Source organism: Nycticebus coucang, chromosome 8 (assembly GCF_027406575.1).
Source record: "Nycticebus coucang isolate mNycCou1 chromosome 8, mNycCou1.pri, whole genome shotgun sequence".
Lineage (NCBI taxonomy): Eukaryota > Metazoa > Chordata > Mammalia > Primates > Lorisidae > Nycticebus > Nycticebus coucang.
This window is the reverse complement of record NC_069787.1, coordinates 122384551-122411962: the sequence shown is the minus strand read 5'-3', so window position 1 is coordinate 122411962 and position 27412 is coordinate 122384551. Positions and strand designations below refer to the sequence as shown.

The following is a 27412-nucleotide window of genomic DNA, read 5'->3' as shown; positions in this document are numbered from 1 at the left end:
TATATGTATGTATGTATGTATGTGTATATATATATTTAATTTAATTAATTATTTATTTTGCAGTTTTGGCCGGGGCTGAGTTTGAAACCACCACCTCCGGCATATGGGGCCGGAACCTTACTCCTTTGAGCCACAGGGCCGCCCTATAAAGACCCTGCTTTTTTGTGTGTGTGTGGTTTTTGGCCGCGGCTGGGTTTGAACCCATCACCTCCAGCACACTGGGCCGGCGCCCTACTCCTGAGCCACGTGCCGCCTGCACACAACATATATTTTTATTACGCCAAAGTTACCATATCATTTGAATTGTCCTGCACTCTGTTTTTTCTTTGTTTCATTTAAAATATATATGAATTCTTAATTTCTTATATAAGGCATCTTCTTACAATTAACAGTTCAAAGATTCAGAGCATCTGATACTAGGCTTACAGAGCAACTCTGAAAACTTTAAAGCACAGTTCAAATATAAGGAATCCGCATATGGTTACATTTGGGAGCAAGGGGAGGAAATGAAGCACTCCAATTTCCAATTTTGTGCGGTATTTGCGGAAACCTGTTTTGCCCAAGTACCACACAAAATGCTCTGCGCCTGGGCTAATGTAATGTTAAGTCGCAAACTAATAATAACCTCACTTGCACAGCCCGGAGTCCTTCAGCCCCCATCGCTGCAAAAATCTCAGCGTAAATGTGGAGGACGCACTGTTAAGACGTCTGATATCGAGGCTGGGAGGCCCCGTCACTGGCGCGAGGTTAGGTCGCGTGGTCACCGACCCTCAGGCCGCGGGGAAAGGGGACCGGCCACCTGCCCGCGGAGCGCAGCGCCCCCTGCCGCCCGCGGGAAGAACACGGCTCCCCTGCCGTCCGCCCGCGGAGCGCAGCGCCCCCTGCCGCCCGCCGGAGGAGCGCGGCGCGGGCTCGCAAGAGGCCGCGAACATGGCGGGGCGGCCGGCGGTCTCGGGCTCGCAGTCCCCGGACCCCGACCGAGCGGCGTCCAATGTGGTGGCGCAGATTTCACAGTGGGCGGACGACCACCTGCGTCTAATCAGGGTACCGCAGCCCCGCCGTCCGGGCGGGTGGTGGGCGCAGAGCGAGCCTGACGGGGACGTGTCCTGGGAGGCCTCAGGCCGCGGACCCCGCCGGGCCCGGGAGGGACAGAGGCCGCCGGGGAGTGAGTCGGGGGACACAGAGCAAGGGGCGCAAGTTGGGGCCGGGGAGGGCGCAAGGCGGGCCAGGGGGCCGGTTCTGCCTGGTTACTGAAAGGACTGTGCCGTGTTCTTGGGGACAGCTTAGCATGTCGCAGCCTAGTTCCGGGGACACCAGCGGGTCCATTAGGGCAGTTGGGGACCGGCTTGCTGGGGAGACTAGGAAGAGCGGCGAGATTCTGTAGGTCTTCCGAGACGGGATATATTTTTTTTCTTTTTTAAATGAAACATAAGGCCACTGGAATTTGACCAAGGGAGGGACATCTTAGGCCACCTGGCGAGAGAGGATTGCAGCTAATGCCCCCGGTGGTGTTCTGGATGGATGGGTGTGGGGTACAAAGAAAGAGCAATGAAGCGTCTTTGTACACTGGCTGGGTAGCTGGTGGTGATAGTTGATGATACTGAGAAGGAGTTGGAGTTAAGCATGTATTAGAAAAAGCTAGAAAACTTTTTCTTTTTTTTTTTTTTAATTAAATCATAGCTGTGTACATTAATGCAATCATGGGGTACAATGTGCTGGTTTTATATACAATTTGAAATATTTTCACCACACTGGTTAATATAGCCTTCATGACATTTTCTTCCTGTGTTAAGACATTTATATTACACATTTAGTAAGTTTCTTTCTTTCTTTTTTTTTTTTTTTTACAGACAGAGTCTCACTTTATGGCCCTCGGTAGAGTGCTGTGTCATCACACAGCTCACAGCAACCTCCAGATCTTGGGTTTAGGCGATTCTCTTGCCTCAGCCTCCTGAGTAGCTGGGACTACAGGCGCCCGCCACAAATTTTTTTTTGCAGTTCTGCCGTGGCCGGGTTTGAACCCGCCACCCTCAGTGTATGGGGCCGGCGCGTTACCAACTGAGCCACAGGCGCTGCTATTTAGTCAGTTTCACATGTACCCTTGTAAGATGCACCAGTCACCCTCCCTGTTCTTTTATTTATTTTTTTTTTTTGTAGAGACAGAGTCACTTTATGGCCCTCAGTAGAGTGCCGTGGCGTCACACAGCTCACAGCAACCTCCAACTCCTGGGCTTAAGCGATTCTCTTGCCTCAGCCTCCCAAGTAGCTGGGACTACAGGCGCCTGCCACAACGCCTGGATAGTTTTTGGTTGCAGTTTGGCCGGGGCCGGGTTTGAACCCACCACCTTTGGTATATGGGGCCGGCGCCCTACCGACTGAGCCACAGGCGCCACCCCTGTTCTTTTATTTTTTTACTGGGGTTGCAGTTTTTAATCTACACACACATTAGAGACAATTGACATTTTTGTATTAAGTTTTTCAAAACATAAACATGACATAACTTTTCATTTATTTATTTATTGTTTGAGATTCATTACACTGATTGCATTTGTTAGATAAAGTCCCTCTTATACTTGTGTCCCACCCCTAGAGAAGTTTTTTGGACTTGTAGACGTGGACATGTGTGAACTTGAGATGATGGTTCAACCTCTTTATTTTTTTTTTTTGGAGACAGAGTCTCAAACTGTCACCTTGGGTAGAGTACTATAGCTTCACAGCTCACAGCAACCTCCAACTCTGGGGCTTAAGAGTGATTCTCTTGCTCCAGCCTCCCAAGTAGCTGGGACTACAGGCGCCCACCACAACGCCCAGCTGTTTTTGGTTGTGGTTGTCATTACTGTTTGGCAGGCCCGGTGGGTTCGAACCTGCCAGCTCTGTATGTGGCTGGCGCCCTAGTCGCTTGAGCTGCAGGCGCTGAGCCTATCGTTCAACTTCTAAGCAGAGTTATACCAGTTCTAGGCAACTGATTGTAGAGCCTGATGTTTGAGGGACTGAACATAGAATTTAGGGAATGAGGTGCATAAACCTCACATAGTATTTAAAGGCACAGGCTTAAATGACATCTTTGGATAAGTGAGAAAAGTTACTGAAGAAGCTCTAGCACTGAGACTTGCAGATTCAGCATTTATAATCTGAGTTGTGAAGAGGGCAGCAAAGACTAAGAAGCAGCAGATAGGCCAGAGGGGAAAGCCAGGTGCACAAGAAGCCAAGCCAGGAAAATGTTTTCGGAAGGAATAATTAACTTTCAAAACTTCTGCTAAGAAGATGAGGGTAGTAAATGCCCTGCAGGCAATCAGCACAAGGTCCAAGGCCAGGTCTCTTGTCACTCACTGTTGTAACCTCAGTCCTTAGAGTGATGCCTGCCACTTAGTAAGTGCTCAATGAATATTTGTGTCATTAATGAATGGTAGAATATACGTGTTCGCTGACTGGAGCTCACTTACTCCATTTAAGCTGTAATAGATGCAGGGGTTGTTTCAAATGAAAAAATGACCTCAACTACCATTTGAACTTTACCTTAGAAATGAAAACAATACCCTCATATTAATCTTAAATTTAAAAAAAGGAAAAATGACCATAGAAGAATTGTGAGAGGAAACCGTGTCTAAATTAGAACATGGATATAATATTCAAAATAACTCAATAACAGAAACTAAACAGTGTGCCTTGGTGTGTATTTTCAACTTCATTTGTTATATACGTTGTTGTTGTATTTATTGAGGGAGTTGCAGGATTCTTAATTTTTTTTTTTTTTTTTTGAGATAGTCTCACTCTGTCAGCCTGGGTAGAGTGCTGTGGCTTTATAGCTCACAGAAATTTCAAACTCTTGGGCTCAAGTGATCCTTTTGCATCAGCCTCCCAAGTAGCTGAGACTACAAGTACCAGCACAAAGCCCTGCTAGTTTTTATATTTTTAATAGAGACATGTTCTCACTCTTGTTCAGTCTGGTTTTAACTCCTGAGCTCAATAAATCCACCTGCCTCGGCCTCTCAGAGTGCTAGGATTACAGATGTGAGGCACCATGCCAGCCTCGTTATTTTTCATTAATATCCTTTATGTCTACTTAAGTTTAAATGAAGCACTTTAAGAATATCATTAAGTTTTTTCCAATCATTTACCCACATATATTTGCCAAGGTTTTAAGGTTTTAGTGATAATATTTTCTACTAAACATTTAAATTCCCACTATGGATGCAAGATTATATTAATTACTGTGGGCACTCTACATGAAGTATTAGACTGGTTCATGCATTCAAGGAGCTCATAGTATAATACAATCAACAGAGCACAATATTATACATAGAGGATGCCAAAAAACATATACACATTTTACAAAAGGAAAAAATTATTAAATTTGTTGTTGTCAAGTCACGTTTGACTTCCGCAATTACAAGAGGTGCTCAATGTGACTTGAATTCATCTTTTGTTATCAGTTACATATATTGAGTATTACAATTTTAATACAGTGTTTTCCTTTCTTAAAATGTGTATACATGGCTGGGTGCTGTGGCTCACACCTATAATCCCAAGTCCAAGGCAGGTGGACTGCCTGAGCTCACAGGTTGGAGACCAGCCTGAGCCAGAGTAAGATCTTGTCTCTAAAAATAGCCAGGTGTTGTGGTGGGTGCCTGTAGTCCCAGCTACTCGGAAGGCTGAAGCAAGAGAATGGCTTAAGCCCAAGTGTTTGAGGTTGGGACTTGGCACTTTACTGAAGGTGACAAAGTAAGACTTTGTCTCAAAAAAAAAAAAAATGTGTATGCAGTTTTTGGTACCCTCTTTATGTGTACATGTAATATAGAGTGTGTTTGTTACTGTGCGTGCCACAGGTTTTTGGAAAATGTTTTGAGTATCATAAAAGTTGATAGAAGGGTAGAAAAATGAGGGGGCGGGCAAAATATTCGGAAGAAGTGGGCCTTCATTTGAAAGATGTACATTGTTTGAACAGATACAGAGAGGACAGTCTTCTTTTTTCCCCCGTCTAATTAGTACATTCACTATTGTGATTAGTAAGAGTTAATCCTCAAATCTCTTTCCACAGAGCTTTAGCACTGGACTGGCCATAGCTGGAATAATGTTATTTCTAAGAAGTGTTCGACTGGTAAGTTAAATGGAAAAAGATATTATGATAAGCAATAGACAGTTTTCTCCCATTTCAGATAGCTTTTATCTCAAGCAGTATATTATTATTATTATTATTTTTTAGGGATACAGAATCTCACTTTCTTGCTATCGGTAGAGTGCCTTGGCATCATAGCTCTCAGCAACCTCAAACTCTTAGGCTAAAGCCATTCTCTTGCCTCAGCTGCCTGAGTAGCTGGGACTACAGGTGCCTGCCACAACTCCTGGCTTTTTTTTTTTTTTGTAGAGACAGAGTCTCACTTTATAGCCCTCTGTAGGGTGCCATGGCATCACACAGCTCACAGCAACCTCCAACTCCTGGGCTTCAGCGATTCTCCTGCCTCAGCCTCCCGAATAGCTGGGACTACAGGCACCTGCCACAACGCCCGGCTATTTTTTGGTTGCAGTTCGGCCGGGGCCGGGTTTGAACCCACCACCCTCTCGGTATATGGGGCTGGCGCCTTACTGACTGAGCCACAGGCGCCACCCAACTCCTGGCTTTTTTTTAGAGTTGGGGTCTCGCTCTGGCTCAGGCTGGTCTCGAACCTGTGAGCTCAGGCAATTCACCTACCTTAGCCTCACAGAATGCCAGGATTATAGGCTGAGCCACCATGCCCGGCCACAAGCAGTATATTGTTACTTATTTTGGAAGTGTTTTAGAACAATGAACATTTTAAGGTGTGGGTTTAAAAGTAGCAGGATTTTGGCTCGGTGCCTATAGCTCAAGCGGCTAAGGCGCCAGCCACATACACCAGAGCTGGCAGGTTCAAATCCAGCCTGGGCCTGCCAAACAACGACAACTACAACCAAAAAATAGCCCGGTGTTGTGGTGGATGCCTGTAGTCCCAGCTACTTGGGTGGCTGAGGCAAGAGAATCACTTAAGCCCAGGAGTTACAGGTTGCTGTGAGCTGTGGTGCCATGGCATTCTACCCAGGGCGACAGCTTGAGGCTCTGTCTCAAATAGATAAATAAATAAGTAAATAAAATAAAATAAAATAGATTGAGAATTCTTTTGTTGCCTAACAAATGTCTCAAGTGCACTTGAAAAGAATATATATTCTGTTTCCAATGGGTAGAGTGTTTGTTAGATCTAATCGGTTTATTGTATTATTGTATTGTAAAACAACAGCAGCAACAAATAACAGCAGGTTTTTGTATTTTTCTTTTTTTTTTAATTGTTAAATCATAGCTGTGCACATTAGGGCAATCACCTGTACCCATTCTAAGATGCACCATAGATGTGGCCCCACACATTACCCTACCTCCACCAAAACCTCCCTGCTCCCTTCCCCTTCCTTGGCCCTTTTCTCCATAGTCTTGTGCTATAGTTGGGTTATAGTCTTTTTTTTTTTTTTTTTTTTTTGTAGAGACAGAGTCTCGCTGTACCACCCTCGGGTAGAGTGCCGTGGCATCACACGGCTCACAGCAACCTCTAACTCTTGGGCTTACGCGATTCTCTTGCCTCAGCCTCCCGAGTAGCTGGGACTACAGGCGCCCACCACAACGCCCGGCTATTTTTTTTTTTGTTGTTGCAGTTTGGCCGGGGCTGGGTTTGAACCCGCCACCCTCGGCATATGGGACTGGCTCCCTACTCACTGAGCCACAGGCGCCGCCCGTCTCCATCTTTCTTTAAGGCTGCATAGTATTCCATGATATACATGTACCACAATTTTCTAGTCCATTCGTGGGTCAATGGGCACTTGGGCATCTTCCATGACTTAGCAATTATGAATTGGGCTGCAATAAACATTCTGGTACAGATGTCTTTGTTATATTGTGGCTTTTGGTCTTCTGGGTATAAACCTAGTAAAGGAATTATAGGATCGAATGGCAGGTCTATTTTTTAGGTCTCTAAGTGTTCTTTAAACATCCTTCCAGAAGGAACGTATTAGTGGGCATTCCCACCAGCAGTGTAGAAGTGTGCCCTTTCCTCCACATCCATGCCAACATTTCTGGTTTTGGGATTTTGTTATGTGGGCTACTCTTACTGGGGTTAGGTGATATCTCAGAGTAGTTTTGATTTGCATTTCTCTGATGATTAAGGATGATGAGCTTTTTTTCATGTGTTTGTAGATCTTGTGTCGGTCTTCTTTAGAGAAGTTTCTCTTCAAGTCCCTTGCCCACCCTGAGACGGGGTCACATGCTCTTTTCTTGTTAATACGTTTGAGTTCTCTGTGGATTCTGGTTATTAGACCTTTATCGGAGGTATAACCTGCAAATATTTCTCCCATTCTGAGGGCTGTCTGCTTGCTTTACTCACTATGTTCTTGGCTGTACAGAAGCTTTTTAGTTTGATCAGGTCCCAGTAGTGTATTTTTGATACTGCTTCAATTGCCTGGGGAGTCCTCCTCATAAAATATTCACCCAGGCCTATTCCTTCAAGAGTTTTCCCTGTACTTTCTTCAAGTATTTTTATAGTTTCATGTCTTAAGTTTAAATCTTTTATCCAGTGAGAGTCTATCTTAGTTAATGGTGAAACGTGTGGGTCCAGTTTCAATCTTCTACAGGTTGCCAGCCAGTTTACCCAGCACCATTTGTTAAATAGGGAATCTTTTCCCCACTGAATGTTTTTAATTGGCTTGTCAAAGATCAAATAACAGTAAGTAGCTGGATCCATCTCTTGGTTCTCTATTCTGTTCCAGACATCTACTTCTCTGCTTTTGTGCCAGTACCATGCTGTTTTGATCACTATGGATTTATACAGTCTCAGGTCTGGTAGCATGATTCCTCCTGCTTTGTTTTTATTGCTCAGTAATGTTTTGGCTTTGAGGTTTTTTCTGATTCCATATAAAACGAAGTATTATTTTTTCAAGATCTTTAAAGTATGACAATGGAGCTTTAATAGGAATTGCATTGAAATTATATATTGCTTTGGGCAGTATGGACATTTTAACAATGTGGATTCTTCCCAGCCATGAGCATGGTATGTTTTTCCATCTGTTAACATCTTCGGCTATTTCTTTTCTTAGAGTTTCATAGTTCTCTTTGTAGAGCTCTTTCACGTCCTTTGTTAGGTATACTCCCAAATATTTCATCTTCTTTGGCACTACTGTGAAAGGAATAGAGTCCTTGACTGTTTGTTCGGCTTGGTTATTGTTGGTATGTATAAAGGCTACAGATTTATGGGTGTTGATTTTGTAGCCTGAGACATTGCTATATTCCTTGATCACTTCTAAAAGTTTTGTAGTAGAATCCCTAGTGTTTTCCAGATATCCAATCATGTCATCTGCAAAGAGTGAAAGTTTGATCTCTTCTGACCCTATGTGGATACCCTTGATTGCCTTTTCTTCCCTAATTGCAATGGCTAAAACTTCCATTACAATGTTAAAGAGCAGTGGAGACAATGAGCAACCTTGCCTGGTTCCTGATCTAAGTGGAAATGATTTCAATTTAACTCCATTCAATATGATATTGGCTGTGGGTTTGCTGTAGATGGCCTCTATTAGTTTAAGAAATGTCCCTTCTATACCAATTTTCTTAAGTGCTCTGATCATGAAAGGATGCTGGATATTATCAAAAGCTTTTTCTGCATCAATTGAAAGAGTCATATGGTCTTTAAGTTTATTTATGTGTTGAATTACATTTATAGATTTACATATATTGAACCAGCCTTGAGACCCTGGGATAAATCTGACTTGGTCATGGTGTATTATTTTTTTGATGTGTTGTTGGATTCTGTTTGTTAGGATCTTATTGAGTATTTTAGCATCTATATTCATTAGTGATATTGGTCTATAATTTTCTTTTCTTGTTGGGTCTTTTCCTGGATTGGGGATCAAGGTGATGTTTGCTTCGTAGAATGTGCTGGGTAATATTCCTTCTCTTTCTATATTTTGGAAGAGGTTTAGTAGTATAGGTACTAGTTCTTCTTTAAATGTTTGGTAGAATTCTGACGTAAAGCCATCTTGTCCTGGGCTTTTGTTTTTAGGGAGATTTTGTATAGTTGATTCTATTTCAGAACTTGATATAGGCCTGTTCAACATTTCCACTTCGTTCTGGCTAAGTCTTGGTTGGTGGCGTGCTTCCAGGTATTGGTCGATTTCTTTCAGATTTTCATATTTGTGAGAGTAGAGTTTCTTGTAGTATTCATTAAGGATTTTTTTAATTTCTGAGGGGTCTGTTGTTATTTCATCATTACCATTTCTGATTGATGAAATTAGAGATTTTACTCTTTTTTTCCTTGTTAGGTTGGCCAAAGGTTTATCTATTTTATTGATCTTTTCAAAAAACCAGCTTTTGGATTTATTGATCTGTTGTATAATTCTTTTGTTTTCAATTTCATTTAATTCTGCTCTGATTTTGGTTATTTCTTTTCTTCTGCTGGGTTTGGGGTTGAAGTGTTCTTCTTTCTCCAGTTGCTTGAGATGTTCCATTAAGTTATTGACTTCCTCTTTTTCCATTTTCTTGAGGAAGGCTTGCAGTGCTATAAATTTCCCTGTTAGGACTGCCTTTGCAGTATCCCAGAGGTTCTGGTAATTCATGTCTTGATTGTTGTTTTGTTCCAAAAATATGGTGATTTCCTTCTTAATCTCGTCTATAACCCATGTATCCTTCAGCATAAGGTTGTTTGGCTTCCATGTTTTTGTATGGGTATGCAGGTTCCTGTTGTTATTGAGTTCAACTTTTATTCCATGATGGTCTGAGAAGATGCAAGGAATAATTTCTATTTTTTTAAATTTGCTGAGGTTAGATTTGTGGCCTAGGATGTGGTCGATTTTGGAGTATGTTCCGTGGGCTGATGAGAAGAATGTGTATTCAGTTTTTTGGGGATGAAATGTTCTGTAGATGTCTGTTAAGTCCAGATGTTGAATGGTTGAGTTTAAATCTAAAATTTCTTTGCTTAGCTTCTTTTTGGAGGATCTATCCAGGACTGCTAAAGGGGTGTTAAAATCTCCAACTACTATGGAAGTGGAGGAAATCGAGTTGCTCATGTCTGTTAGAGTTTCTCTTATAAATTGAGGTGTGTTGTGGTTGGGTGCATAGATAGTAATAATTGAGATCTCATCATATTGAGTATTACCTTTAACAAATATGAAGTGTCCATCCTTATCCTTAATTATTGTGGTTGGTTTAAAGCCTATTGCGTCTGTGAACAGGATTGCAATGCCTGCTTTTTTCTGCTTTCCATTTGCCTGGAATATAGATGACCATCCCTTCACCTTGAGTCTATATCTGTCTTTTAATGTAAGATGCGATTCTTGGATGCAGCAGATATCTGGCTTGAGTTTTTGTATCCAGTCCGCCAACCTATGCCTCTTTAGAGGACAATTTAAACCATTCACATAAATTGAGAGTATTGATAAGCCTTTCGAGAGACCGGTGGACATTTTTAATACTTTTGCGACTGTGGAAGTTGGAATTTGATCAAAAATTTTTTGGGTGGGTTTACTTTTGTGGTGGAGAATTACGCTGGTCTTTATGGAGGATAGGTCTAAGAATGTCCTGGAGAGCTGGTTTAGTTATGGCAAATTTCTTCAACATGTGAATGTCGTTGAAGTATTTAATTTCTCCATCATAAATGAAGCTCAGTTTAGCTGGGTACAGGATCCTGGTTTGAAAGTTATTTTGTTTTAGGAGATTAAAAGTCGATGACCATCCTCTTCTAGCCTGAAAGGTTTCAGCAGAGAGATCTGCAGTTATTCTGATATTCTTCCCCTTGTAGGAAATGGTTTTCTTTCATCTGGCAGCTTTCAGAATTTTCTCCTTCATATTAACTTTAGTGAAATTGATTATGATGTGTCTGGAGGATTTCTTATTTGGGTTGAGTCGTGCTGGAGTTCTGAAACTGTCTGCTATCTGAATTTTGGAATCTCTTGGCATGTCTGGAAAGTTCTCCTTCATAATCTCATGGAGAAGAGACTCTGTGCCTTGTGAAGCCACTTTGTCGCTTTCGGGGATCCCTATAAGACAAATATTGGTTTTCTTCAAATTATCCGAGAGCTCTCTGAGAGAGTGGTCTGTTTTTACTCTCCATTTCTCTTCTTCTTTGAGGGTTTGGGAGTGTTCTAAAGTTTTGTCTTCAGTGTCAGAAATCCTTTCTTCTGCTTGCTCCATTCTGTTACTGAGGGATTCTAATGTGTTTCTCAGATCTTTCTCAATGCAACTTCTTGTCTCAATGTGTCGAAATCTTTGGTCATTTGGTCTTTGAAGCTGTTGAATTCTTGAGATAACTTTGGAATTCTAATTCGATCTTATTTGCTATCCAGATCCTGAATTCAATTTCTGACATCTCAGCTATTTGTTTGTGCATGGGGTCTTGTGCTGTGTCTGCCCCATTGATCCTTGGGGGAGTTGATCTACTCTGAGTATTCATATTGCAAGAGTTTTTCTGTTGATTTCGCCTCATGATTGTTTTTCACCGTTGCCTCTGGCTGTCCTCAGAGTTGGGGAGGTGTCTCTCCAAGATTAGACCCCAGCGGGATCACTCTATTGTTGCTGGATCTTTGTAGGGAGTGACCTTGTGTAGTTCCTCTGGGGCTGCTCTAGCTAGGGAGTTCTGGTTGTGGAAGCAGCTCCGGTTTGTGACACACCCAGATCCAGCAACAGGGCTGGGGTTGGTGCGCATGGTTCTGGGAGTGCCAGGCACCCAGTGACTTTGGCACAGAGAGCCCAAGGCTCCAGCAGTCTCTGGCCAGGAGAAGAGCTCTGTGCAGAGGCAGGGAGGGCTCCAAAGGGCACGCAGCTACCAGAGTCCCTGTCCAGATGAATGGGCTAGTATGGAAGCTGGGAGGACACAGGAGGGAGGATGCAGGGTTGCGTGGCTCCCGCAGTTCCTGGTCAGGGAATGTGGAGGCCGGGTGGGTGCGGGTCACAGGTTGGGGGTAGCTGCACAGCTCTTATGGAGGTCTGGGCGGCGCCAAGCCCAGAATTTGAGGTTGCTATGAGCTGTGATGTCACGGCACTCTACCCAGGGCAATAACCCAAGGGTCCAGTGTGCCAAAACTGTCTCACTCTGCCCCTAAGGATTAAGGCTGTAAGGCAGCTCAGTCCCCGCCTTTAGGCTGCTCAGTCAGTAGGTTACTTTGACCCGCCCAATCCTTGCTCTGAGACCCTGAGGGCGGAGCTTGCTGGGGCAGTTCTTTCACAATGGCTTCCTATGCCCAGCCCAGTGGCTCAGTCTGGGGGCCCCAGACAATGCCCAAAGTTCTCCACACTTTCTTCTGCTTGCTCTTCTGCTTGCTCAAGCTCTCCCCAAGGCAGTTCAACTGAGTGCCAAGTCCAAGAACACCGAAACAGTTCACAGGTAAGGCCTTTCTGGTTTGCAGTCTCACTGCTGCTTGTACTTACGGTTGCCAGCGTGATTAGGTCGATCAAACACACGCAACCACTTGCCAGTTTTCCACTGTTTTTGTCCTCCTCTTGGGGTCCAGAAGTCCCTTGCTGGCTCCCTGTATCCTCAAAGGGATGATTATAGGCAGATCCCACCTGCCAGAGATGCCTGGATTCTTGTCTCCCCAGACTCGCTGTTCCCAGTTGCAGGGAAGCTGTTACTTGGCTGCCATCTTTAATCTCTCCGGGTTTTTGTATTTTTCAGGTGTAAACTTTTCCATTTGTGGTACCATGTTAGCACTCAAAAAGTTTTGCATTTTACAACACTTCAGATTTCAGATTTTTGGATTGGGGTGCTCTAGCTGTAGTCTCTTAATCAAGTACGGAAAAAATGTGGAGTTTACAACTGTTGCTCAGTAATAGTAGTTTTTATATTTGCCTATGTATTTACCTTGACTGAGGTTTTTGTTTCTTCATTTGGCTTAGCTGTGTTATTTCAGCATCCACTTTAGCATTTTTTGCAGGCAGGTCTTTGGCAGCAGACTTCTTCAACTTTTGTTTATCTGGCAATATCTTGAATTTTACTAAACTTTTAAAGGTCAGTTTTTGTGGACATAGAACTCTCAGTTTATAGGATTTTTGTTGTTGTTTTTTACTTTTAGCACTTTAATATATTGGGCCTATGCCATCTAACCTCCGAAGTTTCTGAAAACACAGCTTCTGATAATCTTATTAAACATCCTTTTATGGAAAAAATTGCTTCTTTCTTGGTGCTTCAAAATTCTTTTTTGTCTTTCATTAGTTAAATTATAATATGTCTCAGCATGAGACTTCTGGAGTTCATTCTAATTGGAGTCCTTTGAGGTTTTTTGATGTTTATGTTAATCTCTTTCCTCAAACCTGGGAAGTTTTCTGCTTTGATTACTTCAATAATCTCCTTTCCCATTCTGCATCTCTCTTCTCTTCTGGGATTCTTACAGTGCATACATTTTTCCATTTAATGGTATCCCATAGTTTCCTTAGGTTCTGTTCAATTTTCCAATCTTTTTTATTTTTCTGTTTCTCAGACTCAATAACTTAAATTGTCCTGTCTTTAAATTTACCCTCTACCCTCTGCATGTTCAAATATGACTTTGAATCCCTCTGATGAATGTTTTTGTTATACTTTTCAGTTTTATAGTGTTTCCTTTTTTAGATATTGTGTTTCGTTATTGATATTTTCGTTTTATTCATATATTTTCTTAACTTTCTCCAACTTTTCCTTTAGTTCTTTGAGCAGGTATAAGACAGGTATTTAAAAATCATAATAGGTCCACCATTTGGTCTTTCCCTAGGACGGTTTCTGTCATATTAGTTTTTCTATTGAGTGGCCACTTTCCTTGTTTATGTATGCATCATGTTTTTTTGTTATTGTTGAAAATGGACATTTTAGTCTATTAATGTGGTAACTCTGAAAATCAAAGTCATCTCCTTTACAGGATTTGTTGTTTTTGTTTTTCTTTTGTTCCTTTCTTTCCTTTTTTTTTTTTTTTTCGTTATAGGCTTTCTTGGTGCTGAGGATCAGATTGGGGGGTAAAATTAAATCTTTTCAGAGCCTGTGCCTTTTCCTGATCATGCACAGTGACTTTCAAATTTTTGCTGTATATATAGTTACTTTTGATTATCCTAATCTTTCATATCTGGTTCCCAAAGGGGAAAAATAGAAAGATGGAGGGAGTAGAGAAGCCCTGACCATTCTAAGTCCCTTCGAAGTTACTTCCTCTCCTAGGGAAGGAGCTTGCAACGTGGGGAGAGGTGCAACAGGGCTGTCCTCCTTTATGTCTACACCTCTGTGATCAGAGGCAGCAATCAGTGATTAGAACACAGAGCCTTAGGGCGGCGCCTGTGGCTCAGTCGGTAGGGCGCCGGCCCCATATACCAAGGGTGGCGGGTTCAAACCCAGCCCTGGCCAAACTGCAACCAAAAAATAGCCGGGCGTTGTGGCAGGCGCCTGTAGTCCCAGCTACTCAGGAGGCTGAGGCAAGAGAATCGCCTAAGCCCAGGAGTTGGAGGTTGCTGTGAGCTGTGTGAGGCCAGGGCACTCTACCGAGGGCCATAGGATGAGACTCTGTCTCTACAAAAAAAAAAAAAAAGAACACAGAGCCTTGGGGCGGTGCCTGTGGCTCAAGGAGTGGAGGTGGTGGGTTCAAACCTGCCCCGGCCAAAAAACTGCAATGGAAAAAAAAAAAAAAGAGAGAGAACACAGATCCTTTATTTTTGTAGGAAGTGGTCATTAGTAGTTTACCCTGGCTCCTGCAAGTTGTTTGTAAGCTGCCCCAGGAACATGTGCATGGGTAACTGCTATGGGGCTGCTAAGAGGTAACTGCTGTTAGTGTAGAGCTGAAATTGACTAAAATTAACCACAATTCTATCTCCTAAACTTTTCCCTGGAAGTTACAAGTCTTCAGTAGACACCAGGGTTTTGAAGTTATTACATGGGACAAATTCTGTCAGTACACTTGCCTAGGTGGGGGGAGAGATTCCTGATGTTTCCTATTCTGCCATTTTTCCACAATCCTGTCTTTTAAGTGTATATTATCTAATTGCTTCTTGCCATAGGATGTAATTTCAGTTTCTGGTAAACTACTGGCATGGATTTGTTGTTTTTGTGTGTGTTTATTTTCTACATTCATTGTTTCTGTATTGTTTTATATTATCATTCACTATATAGCATTACTCTGTTGCCTTTTCCCCTTTGATTCCAATTTCAGGACTTTTATTCTCTTTTAATACCTTAAACCAATTTTTAACCTTCTATTTAACAGGCTCTTTCTTATAACACTTTTATTAATTTCGAAAGTCAATCACTTTTGCAATTTTTTTTTTTTTGAGACAGAGTATCACTATGTCACCCTGGTTATAGTGCCGTGGCATCACAGCATACAGCAACCTCAAACTCCTGGGCTTAAGCGATTCTCTTGCCTCAGCCTCCCAAGTAGCTGGACTACAGGTGGCCACTACAGTGCCCGGCTATTTTTGTTGTTGTTGTTGTTGTTGTTGCAGTTGTCATTGTTGTTTTAGCTGGGCCGGGCTGGGTTCAAACCTGCCAGCCTTAGGGTATGTGGCCAGTGCCCTTACCCATTGAGCAATAGGTGCCATCCTGGCTATTTTTCTTTTGTTTTATAGTTGTTGTTGTTTAGCTGGCCTGGGCTGGGTTCAAATCTGCCAGCCTTGGTGTATGTGGCCAGCGCCCTAACCACTGAGCTATGGGCACTGAGCCAGCTATATACAATTTTTAGAATGAAACTTTTTTTCTTGAGACAGAGTCTTGCTCTGTCACCTAGGCTAGTGTCATTGTAGTTCACAGCAACCTCAAACTCCTGGGCTCAAGAATCCTCCTACCTTAGCCTTCTTCTTCTTCTTTTTTTTTTTTTTTTGTAGAGACAGAGTCTCACTTTATCACCCTCGGTAGAGTGCCGTGGCATCGCACAGCTCACAGCAACCTCCAACTCCCAGGCTTAGGTGATTCCCTTGCCTCAGCTTCCCGAGTAGCTGGGACTACAGGTGCCCGCCACAAAATCTGGCTATTTTTTTGTTGCAATTTGGTCGAGGCTGGGTTTGAACCCACCACCCTTAGTATATGGGGCCAGCACCCTACCCCCTGAGCCACAGGTGCTGCCCGCTTAGCCTTCTGAGTAGCTGGGGCTACAGACCCATGCCAGAACACCTGGCTAAATTTTTCTATTTCTAGCAGAGGTGGGGTCTTGCTCTTACTCTTGCTCAGGCTGGTCTTGAACTCCTGACTTCAAGTGATCCACCCTCCTTGACATCCCACAGAGCTGGGGTTACAGTCATGATCCATTGATGGTTATGTCTTATTAAATGTTTAGATAATTTGACATTTTGCATTTTGAAATGAAAATAATGTGGTTGCATTATTTCCTTGTAAATCAATAGACATCAAAATTTACAAGCTCTTCAGATATTCCAGTAGAATTTATAAGAAGAAATGTTAAACTACGTGGACGATTACGCCGAATAACTGAGAATGGTTTAGAAATTGAACATATTCCTATTACTTTACCTATAATATCTTCATTGAGAAGTAAGTAATGTGTGATGATAATAAGACTAAGTAACTATTGTAGCGCTTTTTTTATGAAATGTTATTTATAAAATAGCAAAAAATGTAATTTAATTCCCAATAACCCTCAATTGTTGATTAGAGAAAGTCTGAACTCTTGGTAATATATACAAGGAACTGTCTAATTTGGCTCCATGTTTCCTTTTTTCCTTCTCTCTTATTTATTTATTTATAGACAGAATCTCACTCACTCAGTTGCCCTGGGATTGAGTACTATGGCGTCATAGCTCATGACTTCAGACTCTTGGGTTCAAGGGATCCTCTTGCCTTAGCTTCCCTGAACAGTTGGGACTACATGCTGCTGTTACAAGGCCTGGACTAATTTTTCTATTTTTAGTGGAGATGGGGTCTCGCTCTTGCTCAGGCTGGTCTTGAACTCCTGAGCTGAGGCCATCCACACACCTTGGCCTCCCAGAGTGTTAGCGTTATAGGTGTGAACCACTGGACCCATTTTCTCTCCTTTTTAGAATTAAGCTACTGTCTTTCATTTAGGCGTTTATTCATTCATTCCACAAATATCAAGCTCTTGTTATGGTCTAGAACTGTGTTTTTCTTTTTTTTGTAGAGACAGAGTTTCACTTTATTGCCCTTGGTAGAGTGCTGTGGCATCACACAGCTCACAGCAACCTCCAACTCCTTGGCTTACGCGATTCTCCTGCCTCAGCCTCCCAAGTAGCTGGGACTACAGGCGCCCGCCACAATGCCTGGCTATTTTTTTGTTGCAGTTTGGCCGGGGCTGGGTTTGAACCTGCCACCCTCGGCATGTGGGGCCGGCGCCCTGCTCACTGAGCCACAAGCGCTGCCCAGGACTGTGTTTTTCAATCTTTTTTATTTCACAGCACACACAATTTAACTTCTGTGGTACACTTCAATTATGTTGATCAAGAAACAAGAGTTAGGGTGGCACCTGTGGCTCAAGGAGTAGGGTGCCGCTCCCATATGCCGGAGGTGGTGGGTTCAAACCCAGCCCCGGCCAAAAAAAAAAAAAAAAAAGAAACAAGAGTTAAAAAAAAGAATATACTTACTATGCTTTGAAATTCTTTCGAAAATAATTTTTTTTTTGAGACAGAGCCTCAAGCTGTCCCCCTGGGTAGAGTGCGATGGCATCACAGCTCACAGCAACCTCCAACTCCTGGGCTCAAGCAAGTCTCCTATCTCCGCCTCCCAAGCAGTTGGGACTACAGGCGCCCACCACAATGCCTGGCTATTCTTTGGTTGCAGCCATCACTGTTGTTTGGCAGGCCTGGGCTGGATTCGAACCTGCCAGCTCAGGTGTATGTGGCTGACACCTTAGGCGCTTGAGCCACAGGCGCCGAGCCCTTTCAAAAATAATTTAATTGATGATCTTTACAATTTTTCCCAGCACCTCTAAGATACTATCATGGCACACCAGTGTGCTATAGCATACAGGTTGAAAATCACTGGTTTAAGCTAACTGTACAATGCTGGGTGAAATAAAGCCCCTTTAGTCCTTGGAGCTTATGTCTTAGAGATGGAATAAAGAAATGAAAAACTGGCTCCCCGGAGCACAGTGGTTATGGCGCCAGCCACATACACTGAGGCTGGTGGGTTCAACCCAGCCTGGGCCAGCTAAACAACAATGGCAACTGCAACAAAAAAATAGCCGGGTGTTGTGGTGGGCGCCTGTAGTCCCAGCTACTTGGAAGGCTGAGGCAAGAGAATCACTTAAACCCAGGAGTTTGAGATTGCTGTGAGCTGTGACGCCATGGCACTCTACCGAGGGTGACATAATGAGACTCTGTCTAAAAAAAAAAAAAAGAAATGAAAAGCTGCTAAGAGGGTGGCACCTGTGGCTCAAGAAGTAAGGTGCCAGCCCCATATACTGGAGGTGGTGGGTTCAAACCCAGCCCTGGCCAAAACTTAAAACAACAACAACAACAACAAAAAACTGCTAAGAGCTATGAAGGAAAGGAGCAGGGTGCTAGGATAGAGAATTACTGGGGGTCATGTGAGGGGTGGGGAATCTACACATACAGGATAGTTAGAAGGCTTCATTGAGGTGCTGCTATTTAATCAGAGACCTAAAGAATTAAGAGGGGGCTAGCTTAGAACAGCAGAGTAGGAATGGATTTGACGGTTTTAACCAGCCATGTGACAGCTCTAGCAGCTGAGGGACTAGGAGGAAGGGGGAGATTGGAGGGAGAGGCAAGGGCCGGGTCTTTCCTGGTGCACTTCCTGTTTCTCCCAGCTTCACATCCAAGACCGTGCCACACAGACCTTCCTGCTGCTTGTGTCTCATTGTTGGGGTGTCTTGGCTCCTGAACTCCTGTTGGTTCTTTAGGATCCAGCTCAACTGTCAGCTCTTTTATGAAGCTTTTTAAACTACAAAGCCGAAATAGCCTCTTTTTTTACTATATCTCATGGCAATTTATAACATACTGTGATTATAATACTCACTCACCTTTCTCTATAATTACTATGTGTAATTACTATGTGCATTTATATCCTCCATAAAGCTGTGAGCACCTAATGGGCAGGAGCGTTTTCTTTTTATCTGGATAGTCACAGTCCTTAGAAAAATACTTATTAGCCAATAGAGACTTGGTAAAACTTGTCCAATGAATTAATTTAGTTATATTTCAAAAATTTTTTTCCTAACTCTGTCATCCAGGCTATAGTGTAGTGGCATAATCAGACTGCAACCTCAAACTCATGGGCTCAAGCAATCCTCCTGACAGTCTCCTGAGTAGCTGGGACTATAGGCGTGTACCACCATACCTGGATAATTTTCTTAATTTTCTGTAGAGATAGGGTCTTACTATCTTGCCCAGGCTGATCTCGAACTGCTGGCCCCAAGCGATCCTTCATCCCCCCAAAGTGCTAGAATTACTTGTGTGAGCCATGGTGCCTAGCTATTTAAAGATCTTCTTAACATTATTTTTAACCCCCAGATGAATGAATATCACTGTTCAATGAGATATAACTGTAAAGGAATAAGGTTGACTTTTTTCCCCTAAGCATACCTGATACAGTTGATTCTTTTAACAAACCAGAGAATTAGTATAGTTTTTTTTTTTTTTTTTTTTTTTGATACAGAGCCTCAAGCTGTTGCCCTGGGTAGAGTGCTTGTGGCATCACAGCTCACAGCAAGCTCCATCTCCTGGGCTCAAGCGATTTTCCTGTCTCCACCTCCCAAGTAGCTGGAACTACAGGCACCCGCCACAATGCCTGGCTATTTTTTGGTTGTAGCCGTCATTGTTGATTGGCGGGCCTGGGCTGGATTTAAATCCGCCACCTCAGGTGTATGTGGCTGGTGCCTTAGCAGCTTGAGCCACAGGCATCGAGCCAGTATAGTTTATTTTTAATTTATTTTTATTTTTTGAGACAGAGTCTTACTCTATCACCCTCATTCCATCTTTGTCTAATTTGTGTATTTATTGTACCATAAAGCTTTTGCTAAAGGCATAGTTCTCCTACGTAGATCTTTTAATGCTTCTCAAACTGAAACCCTAGGATAGGTTCCAAGAAGCCCATATGCTAATGAAAAATGTTTTTCTATTATCAAACAATATAACAATATCAAAGTAACAGATATTCATACTCTGTTACTTTAACTACAAATTGATAAAATCCTGTTTGGAAGTCAGTTTTGCAAAATGTATTTTAAAAAGTTGATGTAGATCAGTATTTATTGAGATGGGACGATATCCTCAATAAGTTAAGTGAAAAAGCAGTTTCTATGGTTCTTTTGGTGGTAATTAGCCTAAATTATTATTATTATTGTTATTTGAGAGACAGGGTCTCACTCTGTCACTCAGGCTGGATTGCCGTTGCACAATCATAACTTCTTGTAAACAAACTCGGATTGCTGGGCTTAAGGAATCCTCTTGCCTCAGCCTCCTTGTATAGGTAGGGCTACACAGGCATACAATACCACCTTTGGCTATTTCTTTCTTTTTAATTTTTTCTTTTTTTTTTTTTTTTTTTTCTTGAGACGAGAGTTTCACTCAGTTGCCCTGAGGTTGAGTGGTGTGGTGTCATAGCTCCCAGCAACTTCAAACTCTTGGGCTCAAGTGATCCTCTTGTCTCAGCCTCCTTAAGTAGCTGGGACTACAGGCACACACCACTATGCCCGGCTAGTTTTTTTATTTGTAGAGATAGGGGTCTCAAATTCCTGAGCTCAGGCAATTCACCTACCTCAGCCTCCCAGAGTGCTAGGATTACAGGTGTGAGCCCCTGCACCTGGTCAATTTTTTTTTTTTTTTTTTTTGTAGAGATGGGGTCTTAGTGCATTGCTCAAGCTGTTTTCAAACTGCTGGCCTCAAGTGATCCTTCCCCTTCAGCCTCCCAAAGTGCTGAGATTACAGGTGTGAGCCACCAAGTCGTGTAGCCCATGTTACTAAAACTACATGTTTATAGCATTATGGTACATGCTTCAAAATAATTCTGGAAGAAATAAGTCTGAAAGGTTGAAACAAAAAAGGTAGTTAATTTTCACTTCCTTACTGAAATGGGTTGAAATTATTCCATTTGTTATACATTTGTATTGTTTTAAAAGGAAACTTGAATATAGAAATAATTGACCTACGTTTTGAGTATTTTAAATAAATATAATATATTCAGTTGTTTTTTGGAGACTACATGATTTTGGAATTTGCTTGTACAAATGCTATTAGAGCTAAACTATTTTCTACCTAACCCTTTTAGAAGAGCCTTGTGGTGCTTTGCTGGTTAAGCTGGCTGGAGTAGAACTCACTGAAACCGGGAAGATATGGTTACAAAAAGAACTAAAACCTTCCCAAATACTATGGTTCCAACTTCTTGGAAAGGAGAATTCAGCACTCATTTGCTACCTTTTAGTGAATAAGGTAAGCAGTGTGAAGAAATAACTAGCAATGTGTTACTCTTATTATTTATATGTATACACTTAATTAAAACTTCAGATACGTGGGCTGTGCCTGTGGCTCAGTGAGTAGGGCGCTGGCCCCATATACGGAGGGTAGCAGATTCAAACCCGGCCCCAGCCAAACTGCAACAAAAAATAGATAGGCGTTGTGGCAGGTGCCTGTGGTCCCTGCTACTCAGTAGGCTGAGGCAAGAGAATCACCTAAGCTCAAGAGCTGGAGGTTGCTGTGAGCTGTGACGCTACAGCATTCTACTGAGGGCAACAAAATGAGACTGTCTCTAAAAAAAAAAAAAAGAAAAGAAAATGATTAGAATTTTAAGTAGTTTAATTATTAAAAGCATTTTCAATTATTAATAGAAAGCTTAATGAAATTTATTAATTCTTGCAGAGGGACATCATATTCAGTTCCTTAAAAATAAGAATTTTCCAAAACCAAAGTATCTTATGTTTAAAAGTAAGTTAATAATACAAAGTTATATAAAGCATCCCAAAGCCCAGAGCCCCCAAATATTAGCTTCTCTTTTAAGTTGAAGAGTACAATTACCAAATAGAAGATGATGATGACAATAATCATAGTAATAATACATTTTGAGTATTTGCCATGTGTCAGACACTGAGCTACCTGTTATGCTTATATCATTTAATTTGTCCTCAGAGCCACCCCATGGAGCTATTGTTTTTATTACCATTTATAGGTGGGACATTTAGGGAAGATAATTGTCTAGACCAGGGGAGCCAAGTGAAAGAAACTCTTCCTGGTACCCAGGTTCACCCCTTGTCTTAAGTATCTTCAGCATATATTGCTTCCTAGGTGACCAAGCTATGCCATATGCATTTCGTGATAATTTACTTCTTGCATTTGAATTTTTTTTTGTGTGTATGTGTGTGAAGTTTAATTTTAATTCTGATTTTGGTTCAAGAGAATGAGCTTATAAGGTGCCAAAGATTGAGAAAAATATGATAAACCCTTTATGACTGTTACTGATTCCTTATTATTATGTATCCAAATTACTAAATTTGAAGGAAAAAAGTTATTATTTATTTATTTATTTACAGCAACCTCAAACCCTTGGGTACAAGAGATACTCTTGCTTCAGCCTCCCAAGTAGTTGGGACTACAGGCACCTGCCACGATGACTGGCTATTTTTATTTTTTTATTTTTAATTTAATTTAATTTTTTTCAGACAGAGTCTCACTATGTCGCCCTTGGTTAGAGTGCTGTGGCGTCATAGCTCACAGCAACCTCAAACTCCTGGGCTTAAGCAATTCTCTTGCCTCAGCTTCCCAAGTAACTGGGACTGCAGGCGCCCACCACAATGCCTGGCTAGTTTGTTGTTGTTGTTGTTGTTGATGTTGTTGTTGCAGTTGTCATTGTTGTTTAGCTGGCCTGGGCCAGGTTCGAACCTGCCAGCCTGGGTTTATGTGGCTGGTGCCCTACCCACTGAGTTATGGGTGCCATCTGTTTTTAGAGATGAGATCTCACTCTGGCTCAAGCTGATCTCAAACCTGTGAGCTCAGGTAATCTACACACCTCAGCCTCCCAGAGTGCTGGGATCCACCATGCCCAGCCTAAAAAAATTATTTTTAATTTTTTATTTAACAAACTGTTTTAAAGATTACTTTCTTCCTTTAGATGGCTTTAGAAAATGCCTCTTAGTTTAAACCTGGAATTTTCATGTTTTTAGAATTTAACTGTTAGCCGGGCGTTGTGGCGGGCGCCTGTAGTCCCAGCTGCTCGGGAGGCTGAGGCAAGAGAATCGTGTAAGCCCAAGAGTTAGAGGTTGCTGTGAGCTGTGTGACGCCACGGCACTCTACCCGAGGGCGGTACAGTGAGACTCTGTCTCTACAAAAAAAAAAAAAGAATTTAACTGTGAATGACTTATCTAATGAAGCTTTAAATTATTAATACTTTAGGATTAATTTTGGTAGATTAAAATCCCACAAGGACTATAGAGATATTTGAGCGGGATCTTCTTTATACAATGAATTAGTGGGGAAGCAAATCCCTTTTCTCTGGTTTCGTAAGAAGTGAGGTTTCCTGAAGGATGAAGATTCAAGGGCCAGGACTATTTTTATGTTAGTTACTTTGAGGGACATCTTTGAAATATGTGTTGACATTCCAGCTGTCCTAAACACTGGAATTCTGAACTTAATTTAATAGTTCAGAGATGATTCAGTTCATTTTGTACTTGAGTTCTTTAGTTTCATTTCATTTCTTTTGCTGTGACCTCCTGTCTTTCTGTGTGCCTCACTTTCCCTCCAACCAACCAACAAACAAAAAAATTGCTTTTTCACTTTGTTGCTTCAAAGCTTCTTTGGGTTAAGAGAACAATGAACCTGTGGAGAATTCTATATTATAGAAGAATAGATTGACTTTGAGCAAGGGTGTCTTCTAATAAAATTTTTGGATTTAGCAAAAGCTATTTTAAGGTCTTGGGGACCTTGTAGTTTTAAATTTTGGCTTTTCTCTGGAGGACCAATGTTGTTTGAATGAGTGATTTTAAAGCAAATAAGATGTTATGAGCATAATGACAGTTTTCTGAAATAATTGGTTTATTTTATTTTTTAATTCAAGGGAGGATATTTTAGTGTGAGTCTGAATGAAGAAATTTTGAGAAGAGGTCTTGGCAAAACTGTTCTTGTTAAAGAGCTTAATTATGATTCTAAAATCTATTGGACAATTCATAGAAACCTACTTAAAGCTGAATTAACAGCTGCAAAAAAAGGAGAAGGAATATGGAAGGAAGAATCTGAAAAAGAAAACTATTTGGAAAAATTCAGAGATTCCTGGAGAGAAATATGGAAAAAAGACAGTTATTTAAAAACAACTGGATCAGATTTCAACTTGAAAGAAGGAAATTATTATGACAAACTTAGAAGGACTTACGAAATATGGAAAGACACCATGAACAACTACTCCTTAATACGGAAGTTTAGAGAACTTGTACGTCGCATGCGCTTTTGTAGAAAAGGGTGAATTATCCCAGTGGTCTGGAGGCAACCTGCTCTGAACAGTAAAATCTATAAATATGTGGACATTTTTGTTGAGTCAAAATGGAAATTTCCCCAAATGATCAAAGTTATAGGCTAATGGTATATAAATATTAAAGAGATGATTATGATAAGTACATCACAATTAATTTAAACAAATTGTGATTAATATAGTATCTTTTAGAAAAATGAAGCATTGCATAAAAAAGTTGAATGAAGAGGATTTCTAGTCTGAAAAGGATTTACATATGTAATGCTAATGTTTGAAGATAAAGTTTAACTGTTGGCTATTGTATTATTTTAATTATTTTGAGTAGCCATATTTGAGTTTTATTTAAAGAGACTATTTGTTTATTTTTCTAGTTTTATCACTTTTCTTTTTTTTTTTTTGAGACAGAGTCTCATTATGTCGCTCTTGGTAGAGTGCTGTGATGTCAGAGCTCACAGCAACCTCAAACTCTTGGGCTTAAGTGATTCCCTTGCCTCAGCCTCCCAAGTAGATGGGACTTTTCATTATTTATAATAAAAGAATTCTTTATACTTTACGTCTGAGGCTGCTCTTTTCTCCCAGCTGTTTTCTAACTGCTTGTGAATTTGAGGCAGTGCTACAATAGAAGATCACTTAGCCTTTTCTGGTAATAAGGTAGCTAATACTTCAATTGCCCTGCTTCCCAATTTCTTGTTGTGTGAAAGATGAATATTTATTTATTTATTTATTTGAGACAGAGTCTCACTTTGTCACCGTCAGTAGAGTGCTGTGTCATAGCTCACAGCAACCTCAAACTCTTAGGCTCAAGCCATTCTCTTGCCTCAACCTCCTAAGTAGCTGGGACTACAGGGGCCTACCTCAACACTGGGCTATTTTATTTTATTTTTATTTTTTTTGGCCAGGGCTGGGTTTGAACCTGCCACCTCTGGCATGTGGGGCCTGCGCCCTACTCCTTTGAGCCACAGGCACTGCCCCAGGGCTGTTTTTTTTTTTTTAAGATGGGGGTCTCACTCTGGCTCAAGCTGGTCTTGAACCTGTGAGCTCAGGCAATCCACCCACATTGGCCTCCCAAGTGTTGGGATTACAGGCGTAAGCCACACCCTGCCATCAACAATTAAAAGAGAAAGAGATAAAGGAACAGAACAGAATTAAAAAGAATGCATTGCACACAGGACAGACAAATACCACTTTGTTAATTTTTGTTCTAAATATATTTGAATGTGTATATTCAAATATATTTAGAACAAAAATTAAAGTATCATGCTGTGCTAAAGTATCATGTTATAGGTTACTGAAAATCAGAACAGAAGGTCTCCTTTTGCAGCACTCTCATCTGAAGGAACCTAATGAAAATAGGTTTCTATAACTAGAGTGAGAACAATGAGTAATTCAGACAGGAATGAGGTTTCAAAAAGATGGAGGCATTGGGATGATTCTATTTTCTGTTTTATTTTGGTTATTGAAACACAACTCATCCTTTATTTCTGTGTAACTTGCAGGGAAATTGAGTAATTAGCGCCCTCTTCTGTTCTGCCACACTATATGCCTATCTACTTTTGCACTGGTCACATTATATTGTAATGATTTATTTACCTGTTTCTTTTCTCTAGTCCAGGGCATAGTGGGCTATGTAATTCAACTGCATACTTATGAATGAAATTTTGGGTCATTTCTGCTCCCTCCGCAAACGTAGTATTTAGTTAAGCTTTTTGCCCATCTAGGGAACCCTATATATTTATTAAATAAGAATGAAAAGAAGAGTGGATCTTCAGAGTGTCGCCTTCTCAATGTGACCAGAACTTATCTTTTCAGTCTCATTTCCCCCCATAGATCCCATGATTTTACACCACAAAGATTAAGTTGCCTCACATGAGCTGTAGGAACATTTTGTAAATTTGTCAAGTTTAAAAATGATGTTTATTTTGGATAAATCAAGCCCCCCTGAATATATATTTAGTTTAAACTAATAAGTGAAACAAAAACTAACATACAATTTTTAAATGTAGTGTTTCCTTTTACTATGTTTGTGAGGAAAAAACCTAACCATTTGTTTTTTGGTTAAAAAACCAGGTGTTTTACCCATTGGAATTCCAAATAGTAGGGTAATAGGAGACTCTTTTCTGTGGCATAAATTATCTTTTTGTTTCATCCTTTAAAGCTTTAGAATTTGTGTTTTGCTTTACTAGTTTCTTTCTTCTTCTTTTTTCTCTATAATACAGTGTACTTCTCTTTCTAAACCTTCGTTCGAAGTCTATAAAAATGATTGGTTTTTTAGATGACTGGTCTACAATTTGGCTGATTATGAAGATACATTTTTCTTTCAATTATATTATTGGATTCTGCAGAACTTTTTAATAGTGGTATTGGAGGGAGAAACCAGTATATTTTATAATGGCAATATGTAGTCTCAAAGTTTCAGTATTATTTCCTAGGCTGAATAAAGTACTTCGATTAAATGTCTGTCCCAGAGCAAGCTCTGGCCATCCTGAAAAGTGCTGTATTGGCTTGGTGGGAGGTCTCTCTGAAAACAAAAGGCACTGAGTTGAGTCCTGAAGGTCTTAGGAGAAAGGGAAAGGGGCCCTGTGCTTCCCTGACACTCTTGTTTCCTCTAAAATAGCTTTTTCTTTCTCCCCTGCTCACAGCAGGAGAGAATACAATGAAACAAGTTGAAGAAAATAGAAATGGGAAAAGTTCACTTTAATTAGCATACTTTCTGCCTTTAAAAAAAGTATTCATTCTATACTGGGAACTAAGATCTCCTGGCAAGTATAGCGGGGTTAAGACACTCTGAGTTGAATCGATGAATTTAGGCACAACTGTGCTGTTTTACCTGCATCCACCCTTCACAGGATGAATTATTTTGGCAAGGCATTAAAATAGGGAACCTAGAGTTAGAATTCTGATATCTAGTCCAGACTCATTCCTGAGCTTGACATTTTGACCTGTATTTTCTCCTTATTTATAAGGTGAAAAGTGCATTTGCTCATAGTGTTTTGTTTTGTTTTTTCCATTTTAGCAGTGTTTAATGAAAGTTGCGCCGGGCGCGGTGGCTC

General features: G+C 41.2%; 1 protein-coding gene across 1 annotated transcript; it reads left to right on the top strand.

Annotated features, from left to right (window-relative positions):
- Nucleotides 1-911: 911 nt before the first annotated feature.
- C8H3orf33 (chromosome 8 C3orf33 homolog) lies at nt 912-27265 on the top strand. The gene is made up of 5 exons (XM_053598888.1): nt 912-1044; nt 5039-5098; nt 16325-16472; nt 21180-21340; nt 23955-27265. The coding sequence occupies exons 1-5, from the start codon at nt 931-933 to the stop codon at nt 24354-24356; spliced, it is 885 nt and encodes a 294-aa protein (XP_053454863.1). The 5' UTR covers nt 912-930; the 3' UTR covers nt 24357-27265.
- Nucleotides 27266-27412: the final 147 nt, after the last annotated feature.